The following is a 19,518-nucleotide window of genomic DNA, read 5'->3' on the forward strand; positions in this document are numbered from 1 at the left end:
GAGGGAGGAGAGAGAGAGAGAGAGAGAGGTGGGGGGGAGAGGAGAGAGGGGGGGGGGGGGCGGGAGAGAGAAAAAGAAGAAATAGTAGCCAAATTGGGTTGTTATTAGTGTTGGGAATTTTAGACAGACAGACAGAATGACCGACAGATATTTAAAAAGGAGTCAGAGAGACAGACAGAGACAGACAGACAAAGAGGGAGGGATGGAAAGGGGGGGGGGGGCAGAGAGAGAGAGAGCGAGAGTAAGAGATAGACAGAGGGTGGGAGAGAAAAAAAGAGAGAGAAAGAGGGGGTGCGAAATAGTAGCCTATTTCGGGTTGTTATTAGTGTTGAGAATTTTATCAGCTATAATCAGGTTGATCAAATTTCAGTTATATGACAGGTTAGCCGTATATTAACTTAAATATTTGTTTTTACTTGTCTGTCTGTCAGTTTGTTTGTTTGTTTGTTTTTTGTTTGTGTGTTTGTTCAAGTGAAATGCAGGATTATATATATTCCTAACTGGGGCCTAATTGACTAACTTCTCTCAACTTTGCGATCTTCTAGGACGATTAATTAAAGGGACATTCCTGAGTTTGCTGCAATTTCTAAGATGTTATCAAATAACAGAGACTTTTTAACGATTTTAATTACATATCAAATATATTTTCCTGCCTAAAATATCAGTGACTGTATATTAAACGTGTTTCTGATCGTTCTAATATCTGTACTAGTTTAAATTTCATTTTATTTCCTAAAAAAATAAAAAAAATCGTAGGCTACGTACAAAATTATTTGAAGACAAAATCCAGTTTGGGCTTCTCACAAATATTAAGACGACCAGAAACACATTGAATATACAGACACTGATATTCTAAACAAGAAAATATGTTTAATATGTAAGTTTAATCGTACAAATATTTTATTAGTCGGAGACATCTTACAATGCAGCAAACTCAGGAGTGTCCCTTTAAGATTAATTTTTTACCCACCCAGATAGATCCCCCAAAATTGCTTCTTTTTTTTTTCTTTACTTAAGCTAGTGACACATATATCCGTTAACAGCCCGTTTATAGGATCCGTTTGAAATCCGTAAACTATGGATCCGATAATTGTTGATTTCGAACCAATACTTTTTAAAGAAGACCGCCACATATCAGGACTGTAGCCAGAATTTTTAGAGGGGGGGGGGGGGGGGGGGGTCGTTTAGGGTTATGGTAAGACACGAAGTGCCTCACACGAATTACTCAGTGGGGTCCGGGTGCATATTGCAAAAACAAAAAAAGCCACCGGTAGGCTCGTTTAATTGTGAAGATGCACAATTAAGCTAGCGACATGCACATCTGTCCGTAAACTGATCCGTTTAACGCATGCATTAAACGCCGGATCCGACAAACCATGACACATATATCTGAAAAAATGTCCGTCAACCCACGGATTACGGAGGACAGCTCTCAAGATTCCCACACATCTTAACATCAGTGCACCACGCCTGGTATATCAAAGGCCGTGGTATGTGCTATCCTGTCTGAGATGGTGCATATAAAAGACCCCTTGCTACAAATGGGGAAACAATTAGCGGGTTTCCTAAGACTATTTGTCAAAATTATCAAATGTTTGACATAAAATAGCCGATGATTAAATAAATCAATGTGCTCTAGTGGTGTCGTTAAACAAACCAAACTTTAAATTTCTTCTTTGGTACAACGCAACCTTCAAGGGAAAAGTGATTTGGTGCAGGGAACCTCCATCACGTGGAAGGATTTACAACAGAACAGATCGTAAACAATTTCACAATCACAGCTGCTCTCACAAAGATCAAATTATTCTGTCTCGTTTGTTTATAGAGTTTATCAACGGAACAGGTCGTTGGCCATGGGTTTGTTCAGTCTGATGAGTAACAAGAAAAAGACGGTACTTCACTTTATAATTATTGTTATTAAAAATAGTGAGGCCACATGTGCGTTTATCATTTGTGCTAATTTTCCTCCTATTTTCAGAGGACACTAATCAATGTAGCTTGAGTTACCTATAGTGCTCCCCTTATTGATGTGTTGTAGTGGAGAGCTAGATATGGCTATGTGTAATACTTCGGCAATCCCTACAATGCCATGGAGAATTAAAAACTTTTTTGCCTTGGATTATTATATTCAGGGCTTTTTCAATGGCATTTTTTTTGCCATGGACATTTTATTAATTGCAGAGGTTGCTTTGACAATCATTGGCGACCAGATGGTAGCCAGCTACTGTGTTTAAAATACAATGTTTTCCTAAATCTGCATTATCTGATGCCACACGAAGAAACCTTACGCTCCTATGCGAAACAGACCTGCACTGTACTTTCTTGTGGTGATGTAGGGCAACGTGTGTTTTCACATGACAAGTTGTTAATGGTTAACAACATGTAACAGGGCTTGACCTTAGTGGTAGCCCAGGGTGTTTTGGCTAACCATTTCTTGCTCCGGCTACCAGATGTCTAAACTCGGTAGTCTGCCGGACTACTAGATTTGTTTTCCACATCCAGTTACTCCGCAATCAATAAGATGCTTTAACACCAAAAAACCCCACCTAAAACAACATGTTTAAATGAAAGTAAATGATTTGTTTTCCACATCCAGTTACTCCGCAATCAATAAGATGCTTTAACACTAAAACCCCCACCTAAAACAACATGTTTAAATGAAAGTAAATGATTTGTTTTCCACATCCAGTTACTCCGCAATCAATAAAATGCTTTTACCTAAAACAACATGTTTAAATGAAAGTAAATGATTTTTCTTCTGTTTTTTTTAATTTTTAAAATTATTGGGCTACCAGATTTAACAACCTGGTAGCCCAATGTGGGCTACCACTGAAAACAAATATAGTCATGGTCTGTACAGTAAGTTTAACTTTAATGTCATGTCTGGACTCAAAAATTATCACACTAAAGCTCTATGGCATTAGATTTTGGAAAAAATGTATTTTAAACTATTCCGGGTCGTTTCATCCTAAAACTATTTCAAACACTGCGTTGTTTCGCTCTTAGTCCTATTCACCCAGGGTTGGTTCGCCCTAAATCTCATTTGTACTGAGTCGTTTGGACCCCAAAATAAAAAATATAATTGATTTATACAAATTATAGTTTTTTTGCTTTTTATTCTTTATTCATTACCAAATATTAGGTAATTTTCTGTGTTTGGATATTAATGCCTTATCAGCTGTTTACATTCTGTCAGGTGAAACTGGGCAAAATCAACATACCATACTCAGCATTTGAACAGTAGCCGGTTAAAGCTGCTCGAAATCTGATCACCATACGTAATGTATTTAATTCAGTAGTACTACTAAATTGTAACTAATTATGCAGTGTGACTGTTCACAAATTAAATTATTAATGTTGTCAGCTAGTATACTGTCTGTATATTATCTAATAGGAGTGCAATGATACAGTCAAAACCGTAGTGCGATATCGGATACATATGACTTGAGTAAATGATATTGGAAATAAACAAAATTATAACATTATTTGTATCTGTAAATATAAACATGCAATATAGATTGCAATGTGTGAAATCTAAAAATCAATAGATATAGGACAAATCAATAGATATAGGACAAATCAATGAATAAATGTATTTTATTAACAAAATAAAAATTAGGGCAAAGCAAAAGATGGTGCGAAACGACTCAGTTATAGGTACGAATCGACCCTAGGCAAAACAACTTGAGTGAAACATGGGGCGAAACAAACTGTTACTATTTTAGACATAATAGCTGGCTACCATTTGTTCTTCAGCGATTGCCGAAGTATTACACACAGTCCCCTCTAGCCCTCTCCTACAAGATATCAATAAGGGAAAGGCTATACAGGTTATTTAAGCTATGATCAAGTTGTGAACATTGTTCACACTAGGGGTGTAACAAATACACATGGTGGCGTACATATTACGAATATGGGGTGACAAATACAAATATATGTATTCATGTCCATGAATACAATTTTAGTGAAACGTTTTTCGTTTTTTTCCACCGTCTTTGTAGGCCTACTTTGGAAAACTGAAATATTTTCATATCACTGATAATCCTGTTTTATATTTCGCGGGAGAATCAGCAATGCCCACTAGTTTAGCCATTTTGTGTTTATTACTCTATGCCACTGGAAGTTCTAGAACACAATAACGTTACTGTCCATGTGAATGTTAACACAGGGCTTGTAGAATTTTTATAAAATCCACTAGCTATGGGATCAGTGATTTTAGAAATTTGCTAGCCACGATTAAAAATTCACTAGCCTTACTTTACTTGAAGTTAATACAATTTTTCCAAATACTAGTAATAATCAAATATGTTACCTAAAGAGGGAGATAGAGATTAAAACACTAACATTGGGGGGTTGGGGTGTGGACAGGATATTCAGTTACAAAATAAGACTTAAATCCAACATTTGACACCAAAAAAATCACTAGCCGTCGGGCATGGCAATAGTAGTTATTTACTAGCCTGACACTAAATATCACTAGCCACGGGAGTGGAGCTACCATAGTCTAGAAGCCCTGGTTAACAGAAATAGTCGAAGTACTGTATGCTGTGTGTTTCTTAACGCAAGCATTTGCTAATTTTTGTTGTTTGTTTGTTGTTTTATCTGTTGCTTGCCACGAACATTAGAAAACTATCAGGTTATTCGCAGCAAATAAAAATAGCTGTTATAATCCCCAATTTTAGTTTTTCACGCAAAACATTTTAAAAGGTTTAGACCACTCAAACTGCAATAAAATAAAATAAAATAATAAAAGTTAAAATGCGTATATGTTCATTAAAGGAGACCGGACACCAAACCATATGTACGGCGTAATGAATTGTTTGCCGTCATAAACCACAACACGCAACTACCGCGCTCACCATATTGACCAAGTTAAGCGTGCCAGTCTTGGATGGGGGGGGGGTTTCCGCCGATCTCCGATGCTTGCCGGAAACTGTTGACAATTGATGAGCTAGACCCGTGACGTCATCGATGAGAGGAAAACTGAAGAAACTACCAAGCAGCATGAACGAACTTAGCGATTCGAGTGACGAAGAATTGTGTCCAGCTTGTGCTAATGGCATCAAACCGTATCAGTTTGAACCACTTATCAGAGACTTTGTCCCTAATCCTGGAAATGTTGTCTTAGACGAAAATTCGGATGAATCAACTGCTGACGAAGACGAGGAAGCCACACGGTCATAGACTAGCATACAAGCATTTTTAAAACATAATTTTTTTTATGACATTTTTAATGTAAACTGAAGCAAATGGACCTAATTAGACGAAAAGCACACAAAATTTAATAATATTTCATCATAAATCTTGTTCAGCATAGATTGAATCATAGATGTAAATATGACACGTCAGTGGATATTCCATAGGCCGATTTCACAAATTTGCAAAAAGCGTCCCCTCCTCACCAAAGCAAGATATAATAATTTAACAAAAAACTTTGTTCTCTTAACTAGTTACCCTCCAAGTTTTAATGTGTTTGGTTAAACCGTGTATTTTTAATTATTAAGAAAATGTGTTACCAGTCTGCCGAAACTGTCCACAGCCGGGTACAGAAACACAGAAATGTTGGAAAATATTATACTGTTGCCACATACTGACAATCGCTTTACAACTAATATGTCTTATCGACAATATTATTATGTAGTCTTTGCATTTATTAATGTAAAATACAACAGACGCGTAGGAACTGTGGAGGGGCGGGCCTAGGGGCTTGTTCTCCAACACACACTCTAGGATGAAAATGTATGTTTTAAGTTTTCACTACTTTGTATAAATAAAGATGATATACAGATAAAAATCTAGTTTGTATCCCTCACTAGAGACTGTATTCCCCCCCCCCCCCCCCCCCCCCCCCCCCACACACACACACACACACACTTCCAATATCGTTCCTACATGCCTATGCAAATGTAGATAATATGTAGAGGGTGAGATTAGGAACCAGTTCCTTTTATCTTTAGGATTTTGAGTTTGCTCCACATACTGTTATATATTGGAATAAAATAAAAATAATTACAATATATCCAGTGTTATTTTCTTTAATCATTCATGGAGAAAGAAGTAAGTCCTGATCAAAATATATTACAGGTAAAATATATTACAGGTAAAATAAAATAATATATGATGCTTATTCCATGTGGTAACTATTGTTAATTTTGCTTTAAATTGCTAGATGCCAAAAGTTATTAATTATATTATTTTATGGTAATAGTCGAAAATTAGACGACCAATTGTTTGAACCTCTGCCAAAGGTACCAGGTTTTCTATCAGAAAATAATTTGAGAGTACGTAATAAAACAGGCCCGTAAGAACTGGGGGGGGGGGGGGGGGGGGGGGCTTTTCTTTTCTTTATGACATTAATTTTTACCATTGTTACCAAAATCTGATGTAGAGTTTATACCCGGTCCGTCAGTGACACACCCCACCCCACCCCTCCAAGTCGTTGCTACGGGCCTGTAAAAACTAAATATATTCAAAGGAGTATATTCGGTGGTTATAGGTTTGAAATGTTTTATTTATTGAACATTTTATTTCATGCACTTATATAAAAAAATTTAAACAGCAATTATGTTACTATAATCTATCGAAAAAATAAAACATATATATACACAAAACATATTAACTTCTGAGATTTTTTAGTACATACGTGTAAGTTTACCCTCCGCACCCTCTGGCAGAAACCCAGGGTATTAAAATAATTATTTGGTGTAGAGTATTTTTAATATGATATACAGAAAGCATTGAAAAGTACAATTTTATTATGCTTTAATAATCGACTTTAGCTTTAAAACTAATTAACCATCATTCCTTCTGGCCACAGTACATATGTTGTTCCTGGTTAAAGTGTTAGCATTTTAATTTTAATGACAACATACTGAACTGACTATAAACATTGTTAACTAACGTAATAATTCACGTTTTGAAGGTATTTTGTTATACGGTTAACAAACCAACTAGATAAAGAGACGTTGGTATGGAGTCGTTATGGGCTGTCGGTGAAAATTAATTTGGTAATTATAGGTAAATAAATGTGAAGTTTAAATATTCGTATGTGAACAAATTGCAATACCTTTATTTAATGTATATCTTAAGTACATACTTGTTTTAATTTTCACATTGTAAATGTACCATAACCTGCTGTATTTAGTTGGTGTAAAGCCCGTTCGATGACAATAATGCGTCCATGTTTTAAAACAACTTTCGTTTTTTTGGAAATCGAAACCATGATGTTGGCTGTTTCTTGGGATGCATTGCTGTTACTGTTGCAGTTAAACATATAATTACGTCGACAATATATAATAACACTAATTTTCTTGTAAATTAAATTTCCGATAAACCTGGAGACAAAAAAGAAGAAGAAAAGACGACTAAAAGGCACAACTAAAGAATCAACACGTGTACTGGTATTGCTTGGTAACTCACCGATGACGTATTGACTCGCTTTCATTCAGATCTATGCATAAGCCCACCCACTTCTGTTTTTACCCCAAACCTAAGACGCGCAGCTGACCGGTGCCTCGCAGCGAGCCGGGCGTTAGAGTAATGCGGTCTTTGACGCTAACTTAATCCATTACACACTACATGTCTTTTGGTGTCCGGTCTCCTTTAATGGAATCAAAAAAATATATATACCATTGCCTTTTGACCAGTGTTTCTGCCAGAGCAGGGCACAATATTTGACGCGAACCGCCGTTCTGTTCGCGTGTCAGTTACACAAAATTAAATTTATGCGAACTGCAAACTGGTTGACTTGTAAATGTTCAGAAATTAAAACGTGCAAAGTTCACGATTACAGGACGTTTATTCACGCACACATACTACTAGTATTTCGACAAATGTTTTAGGCTGAATTTTAGATACTTGATGCGCAGCAAACAACGTTATATTGCAACAGTTGTAACTTGCGAGCAGTCTAAACTTTTAAAAAGTTTTAAAGAAATGTGCTCGGACAACTGGGGACAGCTAAATTATCTGCTGCTATTTTGTCTCTAAAGGAATATATGTAGACATAATATTGGATTGGCTATAATTTTGCATATGTTAAAAACAGTTTTAACGTAAACAGGAATCCAAACGTGTCACAAAAATTGAAAAATACTGACATCGCATAATGAGCTTTAAAAAAACAAACATTTGGAACGTCACTGTAGTATATAAGTATCATCGATAAAGTGAAAATAGCATAGCCACCACAAAACGCAAAAAGGAATCCCTCCAAATGATTATGTATCTTATTTCAAAGGCGTAGCGCCCATTACGCACAGTACGCATGTGTGTAATGCAAAAACAAAATCCGGAAATAGGTCGAGGCTGTCTGTAATTGTTCTATAAAATATCCTCTTAAACTTTTTTTTAAATGCTTCCAAAAAGGCTTAGAATGCATCTACAGGCATCCTGAGTTTCAACATTTTCACAGGGGGAGTCCCCCTGAATCCCCCAGCTTGGGCATGCCTTTGGCGTGCGTAATGCTAAGACAATTTCTGGCTACGCCCCTGTATTTTGTTTCAGTACTGGTGCTGATATTCAGTTGTTTTATAATATTGTTAACTTTAGCAAGCATTAAAGGAGGGGACAATTACGGCATTTGACCTGGTATGCATAGTCAACGATATATAATGCACATTATTGCTTAATATCAACAAGTATAATCGTATAGTTAATTAATAAAACAGTTAAATGTGACGGCTATTATATATAACGGGCGCAGCCATTTTGTACCATCCCAGTGAATACGCCCTCTGGTGAGCTGGTGGTTACGTAATACCTAACGTGTCACATCAGGAATTAGTCTTCGAACTAAAGAAACAAAACATACCTGATTTTTGCAGATGCATCGCAATATTCTTTAATTATATCTATCCTAGTAAGCCAGCAGCAATTATATATTATTTTTCAATACAAAATAAACTACCATTGTCAAAGTGTTGAAATAACTGTATTATGTTTCGTATATTAATTAACCCACGTACTGAAACAATAATCGGAGTGTTTTCTTGGTTAATTGGTCTTCGTGGCCTTTCTGTGGTTCCTGATTGGCAGGTGTATATTCAGACGGTCCCCAGACACTGTGTCTAGACACACTAAAAAGACGTGCCTCTTTTATGAAGATCACAGGGTATTCTGTGATAACAGCACGGATACACCTGAAATCGTAATGGACATTACCAACCGCCCTGCTTTATTACTGTAAGTAATTCTGTAAAACCCTTGATTAAGTAGACTTTCCCATCTAAAATCACAAAACTGACCAATTACATCGTCCCAAAGAAAAGAAAAGAATCACTTGGGTAGCATGAGTGGTAGTTTTTGCTCGAACGTGCCCTACCAATAGGCCTAATAGTATGCATTTTTTCTTTGGATTTTCCATTTCGTTCTATTAATTTAAATATATTTAATTAAATAGTTTATTATACTATTGTCATTTATGTTGTTTTACAAGTCAGGTTGATGAAAGAGAAGTGCCTTGTCGTAAGTTAGGCGTTTGTTTACACTGCATATAGAGAAGATGGACGGAGCTGACGTCACTTCGCCCCAAGCTATACCACCGGACGTCACAAAAATGAAACAAAATGGCTGCCCCCAGTTAGCAGGAATAATCATGGTTTTTTTATTAACTCATTTGTTAAAGTGTCAGTATGTGTTGGTGGTCCGGGTATGCAGCTTTCCAACACATAAGGCTCTTGTTTGAGCTCCCTTTAAAGACATTTTTTTTTTTGTAAAATGTTTTCTTTTGTATTTCTTTTAACTTTGAGCTAAAAACTGTATTCAAAATATAATTTCAACGTAATTTTGAGGTAAGCGATCAGATAACCCACGGGTTACGCAAATATAATTCATGTAACCGAACAATTTGTTACCTAGGTAAAAACCACATGAACCGACTTCCGGTTACCTCAGATTTCGAAATATTGTCCCCTGCAGAGGGTAAAACGAGTATGGCGCCACACTCAAAACCCAAAACGTTTTGCAGATTTAGTTTTTTAAGTTAATCTTTTGACAAAATTAATTACTTGTTATCATTCTGTGTGTTTTTTTTTTTTTAAATCTAACCCTAAAATTAACCCATTTTCTTTCTGGGGGAGTCCCCCATACCCCCTGTGGTTGCATTCAATTCCATAGTTCCATACCCCAAACATTTATTTCTGGCAGACACACTGATATAGAACCCCTTGCCTTTGTAAGAATCACATACATGTACATGTATACATGTATGTACTTATTTTTAAAATAATCATATTTGCTTTGATAAAAATTGACTACTGATTTTCAATTAGCTGCAAGGGATCTTTTATATGCACCATCTCACAGACAGGATAACATATACAACAGCCTTTGATATACCAGTCGTGCAACCGTATAATATAATTGTAAACGGAAGTTACTGGTATGGATTAAACTAATTTTATTTTGTGTTTCAAATATATTTTATGTAAGACCGTTTAGTTTTTTGATATGTATTAATTAATCAATTTAAAACCATATTTGATTTGCCACAGTTCTTGTTAAAATGCTAGGTTGGTTTTGTTCATAGAAAATTTCTGAGTTGTGTCTTAAAGGGACATTCCTGAGTTTGCTGCACTTTTTAAGATGTTATTGACTAACAAAGACTTTTTAACGATTGTGATTACATATCAAATATATTCTTATGCATGGAATATTAGTGGCTGTATATTAAACGTGTTTCTGATCGTTCTAACATATATACTAGGTTCAATTTCATTTTATTTTGAAAAATTAAAAAAAAATTGTACGTACAAAATTATTTGAAGATAAATCCAGTTTAGGCTTCTTACAAATATTAAGACAACCAGAAACACAGTGAATATACAGACACTGATATTCTAAACAAGAAGATATATATTTAATATGTAAGTTTAATCATAGAGCAAACTCAGGAATGTCCCTTTTAAAAAAAATCTCAACAGTGCTGTGTAACAGTGGTCTGGTGTTTATACTGGCTAACAAATAACATTTAAACAAACATTTACCACTGTGGTTTCCAATTTTATTAATATTAATCTGCTTCATTTGATTTAAAATAATGTTGAACATTAAAAAGTAAAAATCATCAGTTTCAGCCAATTATATCTGCAACTGAGGACAAAATATCAAACGATAGTTAGTGGAAACAAAAGATAGAATGACCGTTCTGATCACGTGACAAATTTGGCGCCAAATAAGAGGGGTTTTTTTCAATCGGAGATTGCCGAATCCGTAAAAAATAAAATGATTTCATTGCTTACATAAAATATAACTTTTATTGTGTCTATCAAACATACAAATGGATACATATATTGGACAAAATAGAGGCTGTTAAAAATACTGTTAAATTACGTTACGGTAACTGTTGTAAATGTTTCGTCAATTGTTTTTTCGTACACAACGCGGCTTGTTTCCTTTGATGTCCAGTGTGCAGACTGATCGTTGTTTTTTGTGTTGAAAAAGGTGCATTTGGAAATAGCGGAGATAGGTTTTGGAAAATAAAGGAGGGTGGGGAACGTGAAAGGAGGGCGGCAAAATGGAATAGCGGGGCGGGGCGCCCCGCTTAAATGGAGCAGCGAGAACACTGATGTTCCCTGTTACTGAACGTGTGATTTTAAAATCTGAATTTGCTCAAGGTTAGCTAGCTCATGGTAAGCAAAACCATTCGCCAAATTATCTTTAAATTATGCAAAATCCACCGTTATTTTTAAAAAAATAAAAAAATATTACATTACTTTTTTTAGCCAAATTAACATAAAATTCAGCAATTTTTCCTGAAATTCGCAGTTGGTGAATTTAGAAAGTGGCAGAGCTAGCACTGTTGCTGTTTGTCGATTTGTTTGTTTTATTAGTTTTATTATTATCGATTTGTTTGTTTTATTATTATCGATTTGTTTGTTTTATTATTATCGATTTGTTTGTTTTATTAGTTTTATTATTATCGATTTGTTTGTTTTATTATTATCGATTTGTTTGTTTTATTAGTTTTATTATTATCGATTTGTTTGTTTTATTAGTTTTATTATTATCTGTATTTGTTTGTTTTATTAGTTTTATTATTATCTGTATTTGTTTGTTTTATTAGTTTTATTATTATCTGTATTTGTTTGTTTTATTAGTTTTATGATGTAATTATTTATGTCTAGACTTATTATCTGTATTTGTTTGTGACTTATAGCCGAAGGAGAAGAAGAAGTTCAGACACAGGAGACAGAAAAAAGCAGAGTTAAAGAAGAGAAGAGGACCCCAGGTCATAGAAATTAAAGATATGGAGCTGCTTAGTAAAGAGCAGATTAAGAAGAAAATGTAAGATTAAAAGCAATATTGAAGTCTATGTTGGTAAAGAACAGATTGAGAAGAAAATGTAAGATTAAAAGCAATATTGAAGTCTGTTGGTAAAGAACAGATTGAGAAGAAAATGTAAGATTAAAAGCAATATTGAAGTCTGTTGGTAAAGAACAGATTGAGAAGAAAATGTAAGATTAAAAGCAATATTGAAGTCTATGTTGGTAAAGAACAGATTGAGAAGAAAATGTAAGATTAAAAGCAATATTGAAGTCTATGTTGGTAAAGAACAGATTGAGAAGAAAATGTAAGATTAAAAGCAATATTGAAGTCTGTTGGTAAAGAACAGATTGAGAAGAAAATGTAAGATTAAAAGCAATATTGAAGTCTATGTTGGTTAAGAACAGATTGAGAAGAAAATGTAAGATTAAAAGCAATATTGAAGTCTATGTTGGTAAAGAACAGATTGAGAAGAAAATGTAAGATTAAAAGCAATATTGAAGTCTATGTTGGTTAAGAACATGTTGGTTAAGAACGATTGAGAAGAAAATGTAAGATTAAAAGCAATATTGAAGTCTATGTTGGTAAAGAACAGATTGAGAAGAAAATGTAAGATTAAAAGCAATATTGAAGTCTGTTGGTAAAGAACAGATTGAGAAGAAAATGTAAGATTAAAAGCAATATTGAAGTCTATTGGTAAAGAACAGATATTGAAGTCTATGAAGTCTGGTTAAGAACAGATTGAGAAGAAAATGTAAGATTAAAAGCAATATTGAAGTCTATTGGTAAAGAACAGATTGAGAAGAAAATGTAAGATTAAAAGCATATTGAAGTCTATGTTGGTTTAGAACAGATAGAAGAAAATGTAAGATTAAAAGCAATATTGAAGTCTGTTGGTAAAGAACAGATTGAGAAGAAAATGTAAGATTAAAAGCAATATTGAAGTCTATGTTGGTAAAGAACAGATTGAGAAGAAAATGTAAGATTAAAAGCAATATTGAAGTCTATGTTGGTAAAGAACAGATTGAGAAGAAAATGTAAGATTAAAAGCAATATTGAAGTCTATGTTGGTTAAGAACAGATTGAGAAGAAAATGTAAGATTAAAAGCAATATTGAAGTCTATTGGTAAAGAACAGATTGAGAAGAAAATGTAAGATTAAAAGCAATATTGAAGTCTATGTTGCTTAAGAACAGATTGAGAAGAAAATGTAAGATTAAAAGCAATATTGAAGTCTATTGGTAAAGAACAGATTGAGAAGAAAATGTAAGATTAAAAGCAATATTGAAGTCTATGTTGGTTAAGAACAGATTGACAAGAAAGTGTAAGATTAAAACCAACATTTAAGCCTACAACTCCTGCAATTAAGAAAACGTCCACGGCAAAAAACATTTAAGTTAACGTTGTTCGTACTGAATTATGTTTTTCTCATAACAACTTACTTTTGGATTGGTTTTGTAGGCGATATGTTCCTTTACATTGCTGCATAAAAACATTTGTGTTCGGATGGTGTAAATGTCGTAACGACGGACATTGTAACAGGGTCTGATTTTATGCCTTGTAGACAGTCTATCGTACTCTTGCCAAACACTGTCTCTGTCATAAAAAAGAATGCTGATACCTCTATACATTTCATTTGTTTACCGGCCTCGGTGGCGTCATGGTTAGGCCATCGGTCTACAGGCTGGTAGGTACTGGGTTCGGATCCCAGTCGAGGCATGGGATTTTTAATCCAGATAGTGACTCCAAACCCTGAGTGAGTGCTCCGCAAGGCTCAATGGGTAGGTGTAAATCACTTGCACCAACCAGTGATCCATAACTGGTTCAACAAAGGCCATGGTTTGTGCTATCCTGTCTGTGGGAAGTGCAAATAAAAGATCCCTTGTTGCCTCTCATAAAAGAGTAGCCTATGTGGCAACAGCGGGTTTCCTCTAAAAAAACAGTGTCAGAATGACCATATGTTTGATGTCCAATAACCGATGATAAGATAAAAAATCAATGTGCTCTAGTGGCATCATTAAATAAAAAAAACTTTACTTTCATTTGTTTATAAATGTATGTATTTTAAAATAATCATAGATAAAATAACGGTATAACTGTTAAAGAGACGGACCCTAGTTTTTAAACACTACAGCATATTTTCCACTGTTAGAACCTTTATGATCACTGAAATCAAACATAACTTGTATTTTATTGTTTTAATCATCCATTTCCATACAACCAAAGTGTTTCTGGTTATCCTGGTGTTTCTAATACCACAAAATGCATTTTTCTTATTTTTTGAAACGCACATGCGGCTGAGACATAGCAGTCAAGTTTTATTCTATTTTTAATAATATTTCACCGTTTCAATGTCACGGACTTGTTTCATTCTCTTGTAACGTTATCCAAATGTGTTACAGGTTTGTGACTTAACCAAACTTTTACGGGTTGAAACTGGGGTCTGCACCTTTAAAAGATCAAGTATTTCATTTTGCATTGTTACAGATCTAAAGTTGTTTTTTTCAATGCTATTTCTAGCTACTAATATTTGCGTCATATGTTGAAACTAATAAATATTTGACACCCAAAAGCCAATGTTTAATATATCAAACTTCTCTAGTGGTATCATTAAACAAATTAAAACTAATGAAAGATTTTACTTGTTTTTTTCATGCAGGAAAAATACACATGTAAATATTACAGTATCAGGCAAGAGGAGGAGAAAAATGCTTAAAAGACTGAGGAACCAAGAACGCGCGAACATTTTGGCAGAAGGTATGGTTAATTACTTTATTGTTTTCCTGAATCTCCATTAAATTAGGAGCAGGATGTAACCCAGTGGTATAGCGTCCGCCTGATGTGTGGTCAGTCTAGGATCGATCCCTGTAGGTGAGCCCATTGGGCTATTTCTCATTCCAGCCAGCGCATCACGACTGATATATCGAAGGCTGTGGTATATGCTATCCTGTCTGTGTGATGGTACATATAACCGATACTTTGCTACTAATGTAAAAATGTACCAGGTTTCCTCTCTAAGATTATATGTCAAAATTACCAATGTTTGACCTCCAATAGCTGGTGTTTAATAAATCAGTGTGCTGTAGTGGTGGTGTTAAGCAAAACAAACGTTCCATGAAATTATGCCCTTGATCGCCTGATAACCGGCGTCGTGGTAGGCCATCGGTCTACAGGCTGGTAGGTACTGGGTTCAGATCCCAGTCGAGGAATGGGATTTTTAATCCAGATACCGACTCCAAACCTAGAGTGAGTGCTCCGCAAGGCTCAGTGGGTAGGTGTAAACCACTTGCACCGACCAGTGATCCATAACTGGTTCAACAAAGGCCATGGTTTGTGCTATCCTGCCTGTGGGAAGCGCAAATAAAAGATCCCTTGCTGCTAATCGGAAGAGTAGCCCATGTAGTGGCGACAGCGGGTTTCCTCTCAAAATCTGTGTGGTCCTTAACCATATGTCTGAGTCTGATGCCATATAACCGTAAAATAATGTGTTGAGTGCGTCGTTAAATTAAATGTTTTTTGGGGTTTTTCCTTTGATCGCCTGATGTGCAGTTGGTCTAGGATCGACCCCACTCTGTAGGTGGATCATATGGGCCATTTCTCATTCTAGCCAGTGCACCGCGACTGGTATATCAAAGGCTGTGGTATGTGCTATCCATAGACATACAGGTTCCAATTTTTATAACGGGGGTGGGGGGGGGGGGGTTAGGGTCAGGCTGATTTTCGCCCGAATTAAACAAAAATGCCTGAATCTGAATAATTTTTTTAATTTATATTAGTATAACTACCAAACGGTTATATACGCTTACAAATTAATCACTACACATTTTCTCATGGATTACAGCTAATGTTGTGGTTAGAATGATGGAAATACATGGTAAACAGGTCTCGGGTTATCACATTTTGTCCGAATAACTCTTATAATTTTTGCCCAAATTTGAGGGTTAGTTCCAGCATGGGGGTGGGCAATTTTCCACCATGATCCCCCCCCCGACACACACACACACGCAGCTGTGTTATACACTTAAATGATCCTGTCTGTGGTATGTACTATCCTGTCTGTGGTATGTACTATCCTGTCTGTGGTATGTACTATCCTGTCTGTGGTATGTACTATCCTGTCTGTGGGGTGGTGCATATAAAAGATCTCTTGCTACTAATGGAAGGTTAGCATGTTTTCTCCCTAAGACTCAAAATAACCAAATGTTTAACATCCAAGAACTGATGATTGATAAATCAATGTGCTCTAGTGGTGTCGTTATACAAAATACACTTTAAATTTATGCCATTCATTGGGATTTCTTTTTTTTAAAAATAAAACAGTATGGGATTTACATTAGTTTTGTAAACGAACAAACAACATTAATTTAATTCATAAAACCATTGTTAAGACAACACATCTTGATTGTGAATATATGTATAAAACTAGTAGATAACTATTTGATTGAAAAAACTCTGAATTAATGCACTAATAGTATACTTTTGTCAGCCTCGATCAACGTGTTTTTGTATCACCTGTCAACACGTGTCTGTCAACGCTGTAATGATCAACCTTGTAGGCCCTATATCAACTTACACAAGTTTACAGAGAAGCTTCAATACATACCTTATTGTAATTTATGAATCCATAAATGAAATGAATGTCTTATTTAATTTGTTAACGTAAACATCCAAGCATACTTTGAATTTCCCTCCGAGTGTCACAATGCAAAATGGCTGCACACAGATTTTGATTCTGCACTTACAGCATTGCCTATTTTAGCTATAGTTTGTTTCAAAATTATCATTGATTGGCCTATATGTCTAACAAACACTATTTGTGCTCATTTACAGTTAATAACAGACAACCTTTGTTGAATAATGATCAAAAGTTTTGACATTGGCTTTTTTTATATTGTAATTTTGTGTTGTCCAAACATGGAACACCATTTATATTTATCTCATTTGCATAATCTAAATGTTTCTGAAACAGACTATAACAGGAAGTGTTTGCTGTTTAGAACTTACAAAAAGTCAAATTCATTATTTGTTTGCTATTTATGTAAACATCAGTGACAAAAGTGGTTGTTTTAATGTTTTCTGCGCAGACTTATGTGCTGTCATGCAAGTCAGTAAATGCAGGTGGGTCCCACTAAATATGTGCTCATTACTTGAGTTTTAAAACATTAAAATTAAAATAACTTTCAGTAGTAACATGTTTATTATTCCATTGTACTGTGGCGGTGAAACAACTATTTTTAAAGAAAGATTTTAACTTAAAAATATAACACAAATGCTTAGGTACACAGACATAGGTACCACCAGTGTATGTAAGTAAGCGCTTTGGCATCATGTAACGGCCTTAAATCACTTGCCTCTACGCTTTAATTGGTTATGTGTGACACTCAACTGTTGGTTGTAACAACTTTTAAAACTTCACAGTACACAGGTATTCACACTTCTAACAGGTAAAACATGTCCTTCAAACAGGGCTCTCAGCACCCTTTCATTTGACAACAGTCAATTACTAATTGTCATTGACAACAAAGCTGGCACTTGCATTTGCGTGAAACTGATAGAGACAATATAAGTGCTTTAAAAATATCCTGGGGAAAGGTCTGCTAGTAGTCGGCCAGCCTATAGAATAATATGTTATTGTTTAATAATATAAACCATTTGTTTGAATGGTTCGCAATTTCACCATGCAGAGTCACAGATTCGCTTACTTTTTTGTTAATAATTACTGTTAGTCAGAAAAAGACAGTTGCATTTTTTAACTCGTCTGTCATTTGGCAAACAGGTGAGTACTTTCTGCACCCCTGGGGCCAATTTCAGAAAACATGACAAGTTTACGTCTGCCACTAGCAGTTGTACCGGGAATATATTTACAAGTGCTCGGCATCTTATTTCACGAAAGAAACTACATCGTTCAAGAAAATCTAGCATTTTATGGACGAATATTTCTTGTTGTCTATAATATTTTCATATACTTACCATTTGTGACACCCAGTAGCCGATGTGTAATTTTTTTTGCTGGGGTGTCATTAAACATACATTCATTCATTCATTCATTCATTGTTGTACTATAACTGTAATAAGAATTGTGGTTTAGTAGTAGATTTACGTTTACGTTCAAAACTAGGCTTACGATGTTTAGTGCAATTTTGGCCCTGGTGTTTTTCAGTATTATCAAATTTGGCTTTCTTTTCTACAGCTGCTGTTAGTAAGACGAACGACAAGCCTTCCACTTCATCCACCACGGCAGTATCAGAAGAAGAGGATATGACAGAATGATATCAGATTAATAACTACATGTTGCACAGGGCTTGAAATACTGGCCTGCGTAAAGCAGTCCATTTTCTAGACCTAGCAGGCCTACCAAAAAAATAAAATTACAGGGAGGATATGACAGAATGATATTAGATTAATAACTACATGTTGCGCAGGGCTTGAAATACTGGCCTGCGTAAAGCAGTCCATTTTCTAGATCTAGCAGGCCTACCAAAAAAATAAAATTACAGGGAGGATATGACAGAATGATATTAGATTAATAACTACATGTTGCGCAGGGCTTGAAATACTGGCCTGCGTAAAGCAGTCCATTTTCTAGACCTAGCAGGCCTACCCAAAAAATAAAATTCCAGGGAGGATATGACAGAATGATATTAGATTAATAACTACATGTTGCGCAGGGCTTGAAATACTGGCCTGCGTAAAGCAGTCCATTTTCTAGACCTAGCAGGCCTACCCAAAAAATAAAATTACAGGGAGGATATGACAGAATGATATTAGATTAATAACTACATGTTGCGCAGGGCTTGAAATACTGGCCTGCGTAAAGCAGTCCATTTTCTAGACCTAACCGGCCTACCCAAAAAATAAAATTACAGGGAGGATATGACAGAATGATATTAGATTAATAACTACACGTTGCACAGGGCTTGAAATACTGGCCTGCGTAAAGCAGTCCATTTTCTAGACCTAGCAGGCCTACCAAAAAAATAAAATTGCAGGGAGGATATGACAGAATGATATTAGATTAGTAACTACATGTTACGCAGGGTTTGGAATACCGGCCTGCGAAAAGCAGTCCAAAAGTCATATCATGATAGTATCAGAATATGACTTGCTTTATCGGTCATCATATTCTGTCAATAGAAACAGTGGTTGCAGGATAAATCTCTATATTATCGGTCATCATATTCTGTCAATAGAAACAGTGGTTGCAGGATAAATCTCTATATTTTCGGTCACTGACCAAAAATATAGGTCACGTGAC

At 35.3% G+C, this 19,518-nt stretch overlaps 1 protein-coding gene across 1 annotated transcript; it reads left to right on the forward strand.

Annotated features, from left to right (window-relative positions):
- Positions 1-1,721: 1,721 nt before the first annotated feature.
- LOC121373674 (uncharacterized protein C11orf98 homolog) lies at positions 1,722-18,988 on the forward strand. The gene is made up of 4 exons (XM_041500398.1): positions 1,722-1,892; positions 12,158-12,285; positions 14,923-15,020; positions 18,454-18,988. Exons 1-4 carry the CDS (start codon positions 1,854-1,856, stop codon positions 18,531-18,533), a joined length of 345 nt encoding a protein of 114 aa, XP_041356332.1. The 5' UTR covers positions 1,722-1,853; the 3' UTR covers positions 18,534-18,988.
- Positions 18,989-19,518: the final 530 nt, after the last annotated feature.

This window comes from Gigantopelta aegis, chromosome 5, assembly GCF_016097555.1.
Source record: "Gigantopelta aegis isolate Gae_Host chromosome 5, Gae_host_genome, whole genome shotgun sequence".
In the NCBI taxonomy this organism is placed as follows: domain Eukaryota; kingdom Metazoa; phylum Mollusca; class Gastropoda; order Neomphalida; family Peltospiridae; genus Gigantopelta; species Gigantopelta aegis.